At 43.8% G+C, this 16566-nt stretch overlaps 1 protein-coding gene across 7 annotated transcripts in view; it reads left to right on the forward strand.

Moving 5' to 3' along the window:
* The window catches only part of TMEM255A (transmembrane protein 255A), a 143260-nt gene that overhangs the window by 41847 nt on the left and 84847 nt on the right, over window positions 1-16566 (forward strand). For 4 of the 7 annotated variants that reach the window (XM_081044048.1, XM_081044050.1, XM_081044051.1 and 1 more), the window contains 3 exons: window positions 6243-6311; window positions 7738-7809; window positions 8235-8323. In XM_081044048.1, coding sequence (XP_080900174.1) covers window positions 6243-6311; window positions 7738-7809; window positions 8235-8323 — 230 coding nt within the window. The remainder of the gene's footprint in view (window positions 1-6242; window positions 6312-7737; window positions 7810-8234; window positions 8324-16566) is intronic. The other 3 variants (XR_013993001.1, XM_081044049.1, XM_081044053.1) reach the window with 2 other exon arrangements.

A 16566-nucleotide genomic window follows, 5' to 3' on the forward strand; every position in this document is an offset into this window, starting at 1 on the left:
CACAGTTTCTATTAAGGAATCATCTGACAGTCTTACGGGAGCTCCCTTGGAAATAAGTAGTTGGATTTAACCTTTAGCATTTTAATTATGATGTGTCTTGGTGTGGGCCTGTTTGAGTGCATCTTGTTTGGGACTCTTTATGCTTTCTGGGCTTGTATGTCTATTTCCTTCGTTAAGTTAGGGAAGTTTTCAGTCATTGTTTCTTTAGGTCCTCAATTTCTTGCTTCCTCTCTTCTCCTTTTGGTACTCGTATGATGTGAATGCTGTTGTCCCAGCATTGATGTTGTTCCACAGGTCCCTTAAATTATCTTCATTTTTTGTGTATCATCCTTGTGCAGGGCCCATGCTAATCTCTGTATCGTTCCAATTTTAGTATATGTGCTGCCAAAGCGAGCACAAACTATCTTCGTTTTTTAATTCTTTTTTTCTTTTTGTTTTTCTCAGTGGATGTTTTCTTCTACGTTGTCTTCTAATTCCCTGATTCAATTATCTGCTTCATCTAATCTGCTGTTGATTTTTTTTAGTGTTTTCTTCATTTCAGTTATTATATTCTTTATTTCTGACTGTTCTTTTTATGGTTTCTATGTCTTTCTTTATGTCTATCTCTTTGTTGAAACTCTCACTAAGTTCCTTAAGCATTCTTATAATCCATGTTTTAAACTCTGTCTCTGGTGGGTTAGTTGCCTCCATTTCATTTAGTTCTATTTCTGGAGGTTTCTTCTGGTCTTTTATTTGGAACATGTTTCTTTGTTTCCTTATTCTGGCTGCCTCTCTATGTTTGCTTCCATGTATTAGGTAGATCTCCTATGTCTCTCAGTCTTTGCTGGGTGGCCTTATGTAGTATGTGTCCTGTGTGGTCCAATGGTTTCATCTTTCTTATCTCCTGTGTGTGTATTCCAAGAGAGTCCCTTGAGTGGGTTGTGTGTTTTCTTGTTGTAATTGAGCTTTGATTGTTTTTGTTGTGTCACGGAGTGGGATTGACTCTTAGGCTGAGTGGGATTGACTCATAGGTGAGGACTGGCTATGCCAACATTTTGTGAGCTGCTGTGTGGGAGCTGACCCTTCAGAGGAAGATTTGCCCCCATGGGCTCTTGTATTTGGGTGTGCCATTTGAGGGGCTAACCAGGTAGTGTTCTGGTGTGATCTGAAGATTGCCTCTGGGTGTGTTTTGTCTGTTGTCTCTTGGGAGAGGCTCCCATGGAGGCCAATTTCAGCTTTGCCTGTTATCAGCCCATGGCTACCTGGTAGGAGTCATAAAGCTATATGTGGCTGTCTGCTGTGTGTGCTGGACCTGGAGGCTTGTGAGGGTGGCCTCGCTGTGAATTCAGCCTGGCTGCCACCTGTGGGCCTGAGACAGCTCAGCAGAAGGCTCAGGGCTCCCTAGGCCTTTAAGGCCAGCTGCCCATAAGTCCCAGCGGTGGAAAGAGCCTCCTTAGGTGTGCAGGCTGGGTTGGGTGACCCAATGTTGAGAGTGCCCTTGGCAATGCAGCACTAACTGGGTGAGACAAAGTCCCAGGGAGTCACAAGACATGGCCCATGGTTTTTACAAAGTTAATACAGACTCAGTTCTTACACTGGTGCCTGGCCTGTGACCACTTCACACAATAGCCCAAGAATACCACAGCCAGCCACCACTCACCTCAGGGCAGTATCTGGCCTGTGACCACTTTGCAAAATGCCCTTAGAACACCACAGCCAGCCAGATTTGCCCCAGGCTTGCAAATCCCCGGAGCTGCCCAAGACTGGCTGCTACACAGGTTTTGGGTCACTGTCCACCACCATCTCCCTGGGCTGTCACCTGCCATCTGCTGTTGTAAAAGTCTTCTGTGTCTTGTGAGGCAGGGCTGGCCACCCAGGTGCTGAGAATGCCCTTGGCAATGCAGCTCTAGGTGAGCAGAGTGGGTTTCCAGGGAGCTAAGGGGTGTGGTCAGTGGTTTCTACAAAATCAGTCTTGGCTCTGACACTGGTACCAGGCCTGCGAACACCTCACAAAACTGCCCTGAGAACACCTCAGCCAGCCACTGCCTGTCTCTGAGATTCCTGAGAGCTGACCAAGAGATGTTGCAGCACAGGTTTTGCATCACTGCTTAACAGCAAATGTTTCCCAGACTGCCATGGGCCATCCGCCACTGCAGAAAGACTTCTGCAGCCTGTGGGGTGTGGCCAGCAGTCCAGCAGTCAAGAATGTCCTGGGCAATGTAGCACCAGCTATGCAGGGGGCGGCCATGCACTCACAGATTCTACCAAACCAATGCTGTTCCAGACTTAGACATTTAGGGGAGGACATATTCAACACTGAAAAGATTGTGCTCTGCTGTAGGCCAAATATGTGCCAGGCTCCACACAGGGACAACAATGGCTCCTGTCCCTCTAGCTCCTGCCTCAAAGCCACACAACTCAGTCCTACCCCTCACGTCCCTGGTCCTCCCATGCTGCCACCCATCCACCAGAGACCAGGCGAGTGCCCACAAGCAAGCAAGTCCATGTGCAGGCTCTACAAGAGGGTATCTGGGTTTCTATCCATCCTCCACCCCACAGGGATGAGCAAAGTGGTCGCTGATTTTCACTGCCAGATGTCATGGGAACTTCTCTTCTTGGCACAATACCCCTGGTCTGGGGAACCTGGTATGGGGCTGGGACTCCTCCCTCTTCAGGGGGGACCTCTGACACCAAGGTTTCCCTCCCAACATTCAACCACCATCTGTGGGCTTGGGGTCAGCCTGCTTTGCGTCTTGTCCCCTCCTACCAGTCATGATGTGGCCTCTTCTTTATATCCTTAGTTATAGAGGCTCTGTTCAGCTAGATTTCAGTTGATTCCTGAGGTTGCTTTTTCTATAACTTATTTGCAATTTTGGTGTGATCCTGGGATGCAGTATGCATAGTATTTACCTAATCCACCATCTTGGACTTCCTAACTCCTATTTTTTTAACAGCTTTATTGAGATGTAGTTCACATCCCATATAATTCACCCACTTAAAGTGTACAATTCAGTGGCTTTTATATCTTAACAGTAATGTGCAAACTATCACCACACCAATTTTAGAGGATTTTCATCATCCCCAAAACAAACCCTATACCTTTTAGCTATCATCTCCCCATCCCCCTATTACTCTCCAGTAGTAGGCAACCACTAACTGACGTTATTTCTCTATAGATTTTCCTGTATTAATTACCATCGATATTAATGGAATCATATAATATGTGATCTTTAGTCACTTGACTTCTTACACTTAGTATAATATTTTCAAGTTTTATTCATGTTTTATAACATATATCGGTGTTTCATTTCTTTTTATGGCCTAATAACAGTCCATTGTATGGCTATACCACATTTTGTTTTTCTACTTACTAGATGATGGACCTTTGGGTTGTTCTTACCTTTTGGCTATTATGAATAATGCTACTGTAAACTATCAGACAGTTTTCCAAAATGGCTGTGCCATTTTACATTCCCACTTCTGTGTATGAGTGTTTCAATTTCTCCACATCCTTGCCATCTCTTGTTAATATCTGACTTTTAAGTTCTAGCCATCCTAGTCGGTATGAAGTGGTATCTGATTGTGGGTTTAATTTACATTTCGCTGAAACTCCTAATGTCTGAGATCACTGGTCTCAGTCAAAGGCAATGGGGAAAAATCCAAATTATATTTACTGGAATTTTCCTTTAATGACCCCTGCCTGCCCCTGACTCCAGGCCCTCTGTACCTCCTGCAGTTAGTGGCCTGTAGTAAAGCACTGGACTCAGGGGGTTGGGGTAAGGTTGGGTGAATCTTTAAGGAAAACTTTCTGCTTCCACTGTACCTGTCCTAAGACATCTGCCAGTTCTCATTGACACCCAGTGGTTTTGAGGCAGGAGGTTTTATTAATCTATGGTGATGTCTGTTGGCCAACTTAAATGAAAGGCACATTTGGACCCTGACACCATTTTGATGTTTTAAAGCCAGCTTTTCCAGTTTTTGAGGCCCTTTAATGTCATCTTGCCCTGTCCTTTGGCTTGGGGACATATAAGCTTCCTCTCAAGATCTATCTTTTTACACACCCCTCTAAATGTGTCTTGTTCCTTCTTTCTTGTTCCTTATTTCCTTCCTTCCCTTCCCCCGAATATAGCCATTAACTAGAAGGGAAAGTCACTTTTTCTCCTCCTCCAAACAGATATAATAGTAACCTAACTCTCACGGTAAGTATGAGGATGACATGAAATCATGGGTATGAACTTGCCTTAAGAAGGTCTGGCACAGAACAGACACTTACCATAAAGCAATTTCCATTTCCATCCCTTCACTCCAGAGCTGGTGGTCCTTCAGATTAAAAAGGTAGCTGACCCCTGACTGAGTAACCATTGTTTTACCTCCCAATTGTGTAAGCTTATTTCTCCTCTGGGGTCTCAATGCAGAATAGCGGCCAGAAGCAGCAAATGGACAGCCATGACATACGTTTGTTTTCATTTAGGGAAGTTGGTGGCTGAATGCTTTATGCAGAACTAGGAGGTCAGGAAGACTGTGACCAGCATGTCAAGCATCCCCTTCTGTGGGATAATAATGACTTCTGCCATCACTCAAACACGGAAAATAAACCTGCTGGGTGTGAACATGAGTAACCTTGTTTCCTTTCCAGCCTGATTCCAGACTAAACCAACAGAGCAATGTACTTTTAGAACATTGAGCAGCCAGGAGGTTCATGTAGAAGCAGCTGACAGAAAATCCTAGGTACTTGATGGGGTGGCAAGCTTGGAGGCAAGAGGCACGTGAATGCCTGAAACAGGAGATGCTAAATTACATCTGTGGGGAAAAACAGCTACCAGGATTATTGAAAATTGTGAGAGAAGTGCAGGCAGGGCTGGGAGCAATCAGTAAACTCCCTCTGCCAGGGTGCTTTGGCCAAATCCCTAAGGCCAGTTTGCATAAATTGCTTGTCCTGTCCTAACCTGCTTTTGGCCAAAGCCCCCTACCACTGAGGGGATATTTAGTGTCAATCTGAAAGTGAACAACATCCTCTGCCTGCAAGTTTCCAGGCAGAATTGTATTGAGTCTGTCTCTTCTATACCAACCTCCCCACTTCTCACCCTTCACCCCACCCCCAGCAACCCCATGACTGACAGCTCCCTTACCTGAATGCCAGCCAAGACAGTGGGGGTAAATCAACTGTCCTTGAGCCTCATGTTAGTTTTCTGGGCTTCAGCAGTATTTTTGGAGTTCACTGTCTATATCTAATGTGTATAATTGAGTGAAAATGGCTCATAGTTCAGTTGAGTTAATCTCAGTAGCTGCCCATCCCCCTGGGGCTTGCTCCCTGAGCATTTCTTTCTGGAAAAGCGTGTGACCACAACAGCAGGGAGTACATGTCAGCCAGCCCTGGTCCTGTTCCCAGGTGATACGAGACCTCATTGTTGGAACTGAGCTCCCCGTTTGGAAGTGTGATGTTGCAATAACCTGAAGTTTTGAATCTTCTTCCTTGGCGACTCTCTGAAAGAAGACAAAAACTAGAAATAAAAGAAAACTGGAGAGGAAATTTCCAGAAACCCATTTCTCAATCAATTTCCAAATTTCTCATTAACTAGTGTTCCAATGAAAAGCAGTTATTTGAACACTTTTATCTTATCCTCACATTCTCAGTCTTCCTAGATGAACAGCTTTCAAAAATTAACCCAACCCGTGTCCATCGGATACCCTACAAAATCTTTACAACATTATTGATTATGTTCCCCAAATTAATTTTCAAAAACCCTGAGGCCCTCTTGTGGTTACCAACTGTTTCCTAATCCCTTAACCTTCCCCCTTATCGCCCACCCCCCCGCCCATCTAACAACTCTCAGTTTTTCCTCTTTGTCCCCAAAACTGTTTCTGATTAGTTCATTCACTTATTCTTTGGGATACTGTGGATGCCCGATCATGGCACTGTACACCAGAAGCTAAACAATAATGAATGCCAACTATAATTTTATATATATAATGTGATGGCTCGGTGCGAGGTAGGAGGGATAGTGGATGGGGGGAGGGGGGCCCACAGTGTGAGGGATATAAATGATGAATGTCTAAGTATTACCTTGTCTTGTACACCTGAAACTAATAAATTAATTAATTAATTAACCCAACCCATTGCTGCCACTGTGGTGTGGTGTGATGTGATGTGTGTGTGTGTGTGTGTGTGTGTGTGTGTGTGTTTTCAAATCTTTTATAACCAGAGCACTTGCTGCTTTGTTTTCCAAACCAAAACCCTTTTGGTTTGGTATTTTTGTTTCTAGGATCTGAAACCACTCTACGCTAACCGGTGCCACTATGTTCCCAAGACATCACAGAAGGAAGCTGAGGAGGTGAGCCAGAATGAGGCTGTATGTGTTACCTTTTGGGAAAGTCTCCTGTTCTGTGCCTAAAACCTTCTTTCTTCTACTCTTTTCCAGGGGCTTAAAGCTTACTGCTAGGTATTTGTAATTGATTTGCTCAGTGGATGAGAGCACAGTGCTAATGAAGCTATGGTAGTAGGTTGGAGTCTCAGGAGGCCTAATCAGATTTATTCTGTTCTGTGGCCATAGGTGCCCCCTCTGAACCCAGCAGGCAGCCTCTCAGTGTTTGGCTTTGATCCCAAGAGGGACAGATGAGAGTGGAGAAGCCACAGGAGGATGCTCCCCCACGTCTATGGATGATGGTTCAGGTGCCCAAGCTGGAAGAAAAGCAGGAGCCCCACCAAGGCACTAGCCCTGGACTAGGGGGCACAGCCTGAGTCCCACACACAGAAGGAGTCAAGAATCCAAATGAGGGTGATTGAGATCCCTTGTCCACTTGGAGATTCTGGAGTGGCCAGGACTGTCAACCTGCCCCTCTCATGACACCCCCAAGAGGCCAGTCTGATAATGCTTGAAGTGGGCACATAAGACTCTCTCCTGCCCCACAGAGCTCTCCTTGTGTTCCACGTTGGTTCACACAGAATAGAGGTGGTAGGCAGTGAAGTGAAGCAAGGCTCCAGGTCATTTTCAGAGAGCTTTCATTTCAGTACACAAAAGCCCCTCCACAACCCAGAGATTACTTTCATAGGAAACTCTACTGTGTGCTTCTAGGAACTTTGACAACTTGGTTCTCTGTTAACCTCAAATTGAAAGTCAGTTGTCCCCTGCCCCACTCCAGAATAGTTAGAAAAATGTTAAACTTGTGATTGGGAGAAAAGAGAGACAAGTAGATATAAAATGGCCACTGCACTGCACAATTTCAGGGGAAGCCATTCTACATACAATACAATGTGAACAGTGCCCTCGCAGTGGGGCAAAGCAATGGCCCTGCTGTCAAGGCGTCAGGGCAAATACTTTTTTTTTATAGCTCTGCTGTTCCACTTACCTCCTTTTGCTAATCTTAATCACAAATTTACCATTTTTCTAACTATCCTTGGGTTAGAAGGGAGGAATAGAAATGTGTATGCTTGTTCAAAAGACAGTGAGCATTTTTGGATAAAGGATCTAATATAGAAAAAAGAAACCATTTACTATGAATATTCTCTGTAACACAGAATTTACAAGCACTTCATTGCATCCATGATTAAGAGAGCCTGGAAAATTTCTTACCAACAAAAGACAGTAAATGGAAATTAATCTTTAAACATTTTGCCAACTCAAGATGTATAAAATGTCATTGCTCTTCTCTTGATTTCATCATGATTGCTTTCTTGTGTTAACTGTAAAAATATTAATAATGACTTCTGTAGGTTCACTTGTAACCCTGGTCCCCCTAACCCTATTTTTCCTACATAAGGTCATAAGTTCCTCAACCAAAAATTCTCCTTCCGCGAGGGTTGTGAGGAACCTTACCCAGGCAGCTAGAGAGGTACCATTGTACTTCAGAGTGCATGTGATTTTCCCTCTGCCTTCCTTCACATCTGATCCCCTTTCTTCCTGTACCTACCTTGATTTCTCTTCCCCTTGTATCCGCATTTCCTACCATCCATTTGTTCTTCTGTCCATCCTTCCATCCGTCGTTCTTCCTCTCAATCTCCACCGTTCAGGGATGGGGCACCCTTCAGTTGATCAGGGCTGTGGCTGAGGCTGGACATGAGCACAGCTACACAGTGACTTGCCTCATGCACAAGTTCAACCAATCCCCTCTCCAGCCCCATCCCTCCCATGTGTTTGTGTGTTCATCTCACAGCCATCTTCACTATCTCCATCAGTCGCTAACTCACATTTCCAATCCCAGAGTATCCTGGCTCCCATGCAATTTCAGCTCATGTCCTCACTGTTGTGTGCCCTCAGGTGAACTGCCCTCACCTCAGCCGTGAATTCTGCACTCCTCGCATCCGGGGCAACACCTGCTTCTGCTGTGACCTCTATAACTGCGGCAAGTAAGAGCTGAGCCTCTAGGCACAGAAATAATGATTTTACCACAATGGACACTAGAAAGGCTACAGTGGGTGAAGGGTGCACAATAAAGATCAAAGAAGTAGAAGACACTGGTCAGTCAACAAATATCAGCTCACATGCATTACCTGCCTTCTCTGTGCCAGGCAGCATGCTAAGTGTTTTTAAATATTTGATCTCATTTAATTCTTATCTATGATGTATATAGAATTATTATCCCCGTTTTACAGATGATGAGAGTGAGGCTCAGAGGAAACAGACAATTAGCCCAAGGTCACACAGAGCTTGAAAATGGTAGAAGTGTCCAAACCCGGTTCTAGGTCCAATTTCAACAACACTCAACAAGTTGTTATTGAGCACTTTCTCTGTGCATGGCCTTATTCTAGACACTGGAGATTCGACAGCAAACAAAACAAAAGTCCTTGCCCTCGTGGAACTTGTATTTTATTAGGGAAGACAGTCAATAAACACATGAATATATAACATGCCACGTGTTGATCAGAGCTCTAAAAAAAATGAAGCAAGAGAGGTAGATATATAGTGACAGGAAGGGACTGTGTGTGGTGTGTTAGATGGAGTAACAAGGGAAGGCCTCTTTGAGGAGGTGACATTTGTGCAGAGACTTGAGTGATATGAGAGGGCAACACAAGTAGGTACCTGGAGGAAAAGAGTGTTTCAAGCAGAGGAAACAGTAAGTGCAAAGACCCTGAGAAGCAGGCTTGGTGCTAGTTCTGCTACTACCACTCTGGCTTTCTGCCCTTCCATTGTGAAAACATCATTTAGTCTTTTTTCAAAACATATTTAGGAGCTAGGAATACAGAGATTACCGCTGAGGAGCTTACAGACTAGTAGGGAAGACAGACATGTGAACAATTGATTGAAATATAGTGTGATAAGTGTGGTAGGGATCAGAGGATGTACTGGGGACACTGGCAACCCAAGTAACTGAAAGTCAGAGTTGCTGAGGGTTGGGCAGTGTCAAGGATGACTTCATGCAGAAGCTGAGACTTAAAGCATAAGAAACAAACAAAATTGAGTGGAGGTGGAGAGGGCATTCCCAGGAGTTGTGGGGATGGGGGTAGTTATAAAAGGGGATAGTAAGTGAGGGCAGAGTTGTAGTCACAGGTCAGATCACGGAGGGCTCATTGGCCATAAGAATGCCTTTCGACTTGACCTTGTAAACAATTGGGATCCATTGAAGGGTATAGCATGGAAGACGGATTTGAGTGGTTAGAGAGGATGCAGCTAGAGGGCCACTGCAAGAGTTTAGGCCAAAGAGAGTGGAGCCAAGATTAAGTTGGTTTGGGGACAATAGAAAGCAAGGAATATTTTAAAGAACAATTTAGAAGGTGGAATTGACAGAAATGCGTGAGCAGGTAATGCAGAGCGTAAGTGAATAGACCTGCCTGTGGGATGAGTCAGACAATGCCTGCTCATGCACATATTCTCCAGATTCTCAGTGCAGGAGTGCTGAGGGTCAGGAAAAGGAGGGAGGAAGGGAGGAGTTTGCAGAAGGAGCCTGAATGGAGCTGGATCCAGAGGGGTTGATGGATACAGCCCCCTCCTCACTTATATCCCCTACTCTCAGTATTGGGGGCCAGTTTTTATGTGTTGTGGATTAAGACCTGACAGACCAGGAGTGGGGAGAAAAAGGAGGTTCTAACACCAGCCCTTTACTGTGTTCACTATCACCAGTCTCATTTCATTAAAAGGTTTACCAGAATAAGAGAAACTTAAAGACTCAAATGAGGTTTGGGGATTATCTGGGAACATCAACTATTCATGGTATAATAATAACTAACACTTGTAAAGGACTTCCCTCCTAGCAGCCGTGAGTGACAGCTGGCTATTATTGTACTTCCTGAGCCCATCCTTCCAAAAAGTGATCAAAGGAATGGAAAATAGGTCCCAGGGCAATTGGGATTCTTTGCTATCTTTCCTCTTACTTCTCCTTATCCCTTCCTTCCCTTCCCTCTCTTTTTCCCTCCTTCCTCCTCTTGACAGCCTCTTCCCTTCTCTTTTTTGCTCCTCTCTACTCCTCCCTTCATGGCCTCCTGGGGCAAGGGCTGAGAGCTAGCCAGAATGGAGCCCGAGATCCAAGAAGAAGTGAGGAGGCCTACTGAGGGGGCTGAAAAGTGATTCCTTGCAGACACACCTTTCTCTCTGTAATTAGGAATATTTCTGAAAAAGGTTTGAATACACTAAATCCTACTTTAAATTCCATTTAGCTGAGGCCTTAGGTGAATGTTTTTGAAAGTGGAGACTCAAGCCCAATTTATCTTACTGTCAATCTGAACTTCATGATAACTGACTTTCTAACAAGTTATGCCAGTATTGTCTTCAAGGCTTTAAAGGAATTTTGTGAAGAGCTGTGCTAAATTCTGGGCTTCCTAAAGGTAGTGAACATGACTTCATCTTATCTATATCCTTAGGTCCCAGCACAGAACCGGTCATGAATAAAGACCTGATGAAAAAGGAGTGACATTTGTTGAAAAGAAACAGAAAGAGTAATGTCCTTTTCACCAGGAAAATAATATATGGGACCAGGCAACTAAGAGGGGTTATAGGAATGCTTCTCCTAAAGATCTTCAAGCCTGGAAATGGTTTTCACCTACCTGATGCTGGGAGAGCTGTCCCAGGCAGCAGTCATTGCTCTTTCTCAAGGCTGTCATGCTAAGATTCCAAGGACAAGGAAAAAAGCACTTACTGAGCTTTTCATCAGGAAACAGTACTACTAGTTCATAAACTAAGACCATGAGACTTAAGAAGTGATGATCCTACAACAGAGGGAAAAGTTTTATTTTGACCTGAGTTTTTTCCAGCCATTACTGAAGAGACTTAAACTGCAGGCCTAAATATAGCTAGCCACAAACATTCTGAGGCTCAGAGACTTTAATTTTGCCCAATGCATATTTGTTTCCCTCATACAAAGCCTATTTTTAATCAATTGCCAGCTCCTCCAGTCCATTTCCTGGAAATGAGGCCAAGAAAAAAAGTGGGAACAAACACATCAGGCAGTCATTTGTACAGTGCTATGGAAACATAGACTTTCTACTGTCCCCTCAAACCCACAGACCTCTGACGTCAGGGGCAATGAGGTTTTAATACCAAGCATAGATTATTCAATTTAGCTTTGTGCAGGATGGTGGCTTGCTCTAGGACACAGGTCTTTAGCAGCAGCTTTTTAGAGTACTTTACTCAGCTTTGGAGAGGTCAAGTCAATATCACTGGTTTTCAGTGTATAACCTAAAGGAAATGAAAGAAAATGGGAGTGGTTTGTGAACTGCTTCAGTTGGTAATAAAATGAAAGAGGAGAGCCTACTTTCATTCATTCCTCCCTTGACAAACTTTTATTGAGCTCCTACTATGTGCCAGGGACTGGGTTAAAAGAATACCTATCAATAAAACATAATTTTGCCCTTAAGGGACTCAGTTTACCAGGGAGATTGTAGGAGGGGGTTTTAGAGCAAGTACATGCAATGAGAGAGATATGCACAGAGATTGCCCATTGCCACTGCCTGTTTATCAAGTTGGTGAATAGTTCCAGGGCCCTGTCGAAAAGCAGAAGCATGCCCTTCTGCCTTATCCAAGATCTGTTGTCTCCTACTCTGTTAAAAGGGGTCTGAAACACAGAGAGGTTATCTGTTTCTCTAGGCATACCCAGCACATTGAGAGCAAGAGGGTGAGAGCCCATATTGGGTAATCAATCTCATGATCAACGCAATGATCAGTCTTTAAACTCAGTTACTCATTCACCAAATACGTATTTATTGATGACCTATAATGTTTCTACCACTGTGCAAGACAGTTAGGGAGAAACAAAAGAAGTTAAGAGATGCCCCTTGCCCTCAAGAGGTTGTAATTTGGACAGAGACATCATGTCCACCTTGGCCTTTGGTGGTAGCTTCACCACCCAGCACAGTACTCAGCACTGAGTAGGCTCTCAATAAACATTGGATTAAATGAATAGCTGAGTTATTGACATATGCAAAGTGCCAAAAAAAAAACACACACAAAAAAAAAACAGACTCTCTGAGGCTCTGGGAGTCCAGGGAAAAAGCTAATGAATGGGCACAGGAGTCATTGAAGAAGGCTGAAGCTTTTAGCAATGGGAATGATTAGGACAGGGAGAGAACAGAAGGCAGTACCTTCCACACAGGGAAAGAAATCTAAGCAAAGGTTTGGAATAAGTGCCCAGCATGGCCAGTTTGGGGTTTCTGAGGACTCCAGCATGGCTGGAGTGTGAATTCCATTTTGGAGTCAGATTATACCAAGCTGAGGAATTTAGACACCTTTTCCTGAAGGTAATGGGGAGCCGTGGAAAGGCTTTGATTAAATGAATGACTTAATTTAAAAAATGTTTTAGGAAACTTACTCAGGCAGTGGTAGGGGCTAGCAGGAGAGTCCTGAAGTCATGGAGGTTTGAGAGTGGGAGTATTGAGACTGCAAAAGGTGGAATTTCAGAGGAAGCTCTGCCCAGAGATCGAATCAAATAGAATCGTGAATCTCAAACAGAAACAAAGCACATTATTTTGCTAAATCCTGAACCAGATCTAAGAATTAACATTCTCTTGCTTCATAGTTCAATAAAAAAATATTTCAATAGCTGCTGAACCTGCTCAAACTGAAACTAAACATATATTCTCTACAATTATTGAATATTATAAAATGAGCTACTGACCTAACCCCAGGTTGTGGCCTGTGCCTGTAAAGTCTTAATGCCTTTAAGAACAATATTCAACTGTTTGAATCGTGTTGCCAGAGGTTGGGTCTTAGAAGGGAAAAAAGTACAGTTGCATGTTTTTGTGAGGGTTCTTATTATGTGCTGGAGTATTGTTTTTGTGCATTCTCTAATTAAATCCCCCAAGCCCAGAAAGGTTAAGAAAGTTGCTGAGGGTCAGATAGCAAATAAGTGACAGAGCCAGGTTCAAATGCAGTTCTATTTGGGAGTCTGCCATGCCATACTGCCTATCTATATGTACTAACCAGCCTGCTCTCAGTGTCTTAGGAGGTAGGCAAAGATAATTTTGGGGCAGTCAGAAACTGACTCGTAAGCCTCTCCTGGGCTACTTCAACCCTATATTCCCCCTTAACACAAGCCTGCTCTTTCCAGGGGATAGTCTTTGTCCATCTGTGAGCTTTTGAGCAGTAAGTAATCCGTGTGTCCTCCCTGCCCCATCCCCAAGACTGAGTACATTGCCAACTAACAGGAGACACTCAGTGTATGCTTGTGGTCTTCTCAGGTATGTTCTGGAACTGAGATCCAGTTCACATTCTGCTGAATTGAAACACCTTTAAAATTCCACTGTGGAAGCTTACTGTGCAAAACAGTGGGTCTCTAACATCAGCACGTTAAGACAGATTCCTGAGCATCGCCCCTCGCCCCTGCAATTCTGCCAGATTCAGTCGGATTGGGGCTGAGCCTAAGAATCTTCATGGTAACCATGTTTTTCTCAAAGACCCATACACATACACACAGAGACATCCACAGGCACACACAAATAATGCACTGACACACATAGGTAGGCACACAAATCCAGAAGATTCTGACACAGGCAGTCCTGTAACCACACTGATTTCAATTCCTTAGAGAAACACTGATTTTAAAGAATTCTAAGATAAATTTATCTGTCAAGTTTAGAAGTGTTTTCTTATGTGAATAGTGCCCCCTGCACCACTCCGATTAATTTGGAGGTTAACCTTTATTTTTTTTTTCTTTTTCATTTTCGGTGTTCTTATAATGGGGGAGTCACACATATTAACCATCATGATCCCATGGCATTTGGGTGTGACTTTCGTTTTAAGGATCACAATGTTTTAGATTCATTATGGATTGCAGTGACCAAGTTTTAAATTAGATTACAACATCCAGGAGGACAGGAACTTTTATTGAATTCATTCACCACGTATTCATGTAGCACCAACTATGTGTCAGGCACAGCAGTAAACAAAAGTAACCAACTCTCTGTCCTCATAGAGCTCATATTCGAGTTGAGTAGACAGTCAGACAGTAAAGAAGCACACAAAGAGACATCATCAAAATGGCGGTGTGAGGTGAGCCTCTGTAAAGCTCCCCTAGAATTTACAACTAATCGAACAACAATAACTCCACAAAACACTCCCTGCATAGCAGACAGGCAAGACAAAGAGGCCCACTACTGAATTCACCTAAAGGAGGGAGAATTGTGCGAGCGGGTGAGGAGGGAAGGGAGAAGTGTGGAGACGGAGCCATGCAGACGCAGGATGCAGACATAGCTCAGTGCTCCGAGCTTGCTGCATCCCGGAACTCCTGCAGCTGCTGGAGAGGGAAGAACTCGTACTGCTAGGGCTCCACTCATGGCCCACAGGACTGAGGAGGCAGCATATAACACGGCTAAACCCAATTCTCACGGCAGAGACCTCGGAGAAAAGACTGAGGGGAAAAGGCTGAAAACGGTGGTTTAAGCCCTCACTGCCAAACAGAGAACGGAAGCCTTAGGCACTGAGGCTAGCTGCCCCCTCTCTACCCTCCCAGAGCTCGCCCCGCCCTGACCTGCCTGGTGCTAGAAGCGGAACAGTAGCAGTGTCAAATCAAAAGAACAGAATATTTCCTGTTCTGAGAACTGTGGACCGCAGACACAGATTAGTACCCAACTAGTTTAGGCAAAGGGGAGGGAGCTGTGGAAGCGGGACCAGCTGTGGTGGTGCTCGCGAACATTGCTCTGGGCCACCTCTCACAACTCACCCTGCCCCTGGCCCAACCTATCTGGGCGGATACCTGCAGTAGTAAACAGAACTGCTGAAACATATGGTCTCTGAATCTGTGGAGGAAGAGCTTTGGAACCTCAAAAGCTCTCCGCATACCCACAGGGGCCTGGCACCCTATGACCCACGTGAACTGTTAACAGAGGAGAAGCCTGTCTCCCAGGGAATCCCCTCATTGTGTGAGAAGCTGGAATAGTGGAGAGAAAACTTAGCATTACTGAGTGAGAGAGAAAAATAAAGGCTGCAGTCAGAGAGAAAATAAAACATTCTACCAACAAGTATTAGAAAACAAAAGAAAGACCTCTTCCTATCAACCTGTTGCAGTAGCCACTCCTGTAGATGTCTTGAAAGACAAATAATAAATCAGTAACTGCCATGAATAACCAAGGCAACAAGACAGCTCAGAAAGAAAGTGAAGTCTCCAGAAAAGGAACTTAAAGACATGGAAATATGTGACTTAAATGACAGAGAATACAAGATTGCAGTTCTGAAAAAACTCAACGAGATGCAAGAAAACACAGAAAGGCAGGTGAATGAACACAGAAATGCAATCAAAGAACAACATGAGCATTTTACGAAAGAGATTGAAATTTTAAAAGAGAACCAAATAAAATTTCTGGAAATTAAGAACTCAATGGAAGAAATCAAGAATGAAATAACCAGCTTATGTAGTAGAGTTAACCAGATGGAGGAAAGAATCAGTGACATTGAAGATAGAAACCTGGAAATTACACAGATGGAAGAAGAAATGGACTTGAGTCTTAAAAGAAATGAAAGAACTGTACAAGAACTTTCTGAGTCTATCAGAAAGAGCAATATAACAATAATGGGCATACCAGAAGGAGAAAAAAGAGAGAAGGGAACAGAGAACATACTCAAAGAAATTGTTGATGAGAACTTCCAACACTTGTGGAAAGAACTGGATCCTCGAATCCAAGAAGCAAATAGAACACCTAATTAACTCAACCCCAACAGGCCTTCTCCAAGGCACATTGTATTGAAGCTGTCTAAAATCAATGACAAAGAGAATCCTCAAGGCAGTCAGGGAAAAGAGGACGGTAACCTACAAAGGAAAGCCCATTAGATTATCATCAGATTTTTCAGCAGAATCTCTACAAGCCAGGAGGTAGTGGAACCAAATATTCAAACTACTGAAAGAGAGAAATTATGAGCCAAGAAAAATATATTCAGCAAAGATACCCTTTAGATATGAAGGAGGAATAAAGACCTTTCCAGACATACAGAAGCTGAGGGAAATTTCCAATACACCACCTGCACTACAAAAAATAGTAAAGGAAGCTATTCAACCACCACAGGGACAATTTGTGGTAACATAAAAAGGGGGAGAGTAAAGGCATGAACCGGAATATGGGAATGGAGAAAGTAAGCGTGCTGAAGAAAAGAGAATACTCTAAATATCAAACTTTCTTTTACATAAACTTAAGAAAAACCACTCAGAAAAAAAATCCAGAACTGAAATATA

The sequence above is a fragment of the Rhinolophus hipposideros genome (genome assembly GCF_964194185.1).
Source record: "Rhinolophus hipposideros genome assembly, chromosome: X".
NCBI lineage: Eukaryota > Metazoa > Chordata > Mammalia > Chiroptera > Rhinolophidae > Rhinolophus > Rhinolophus hipposideros.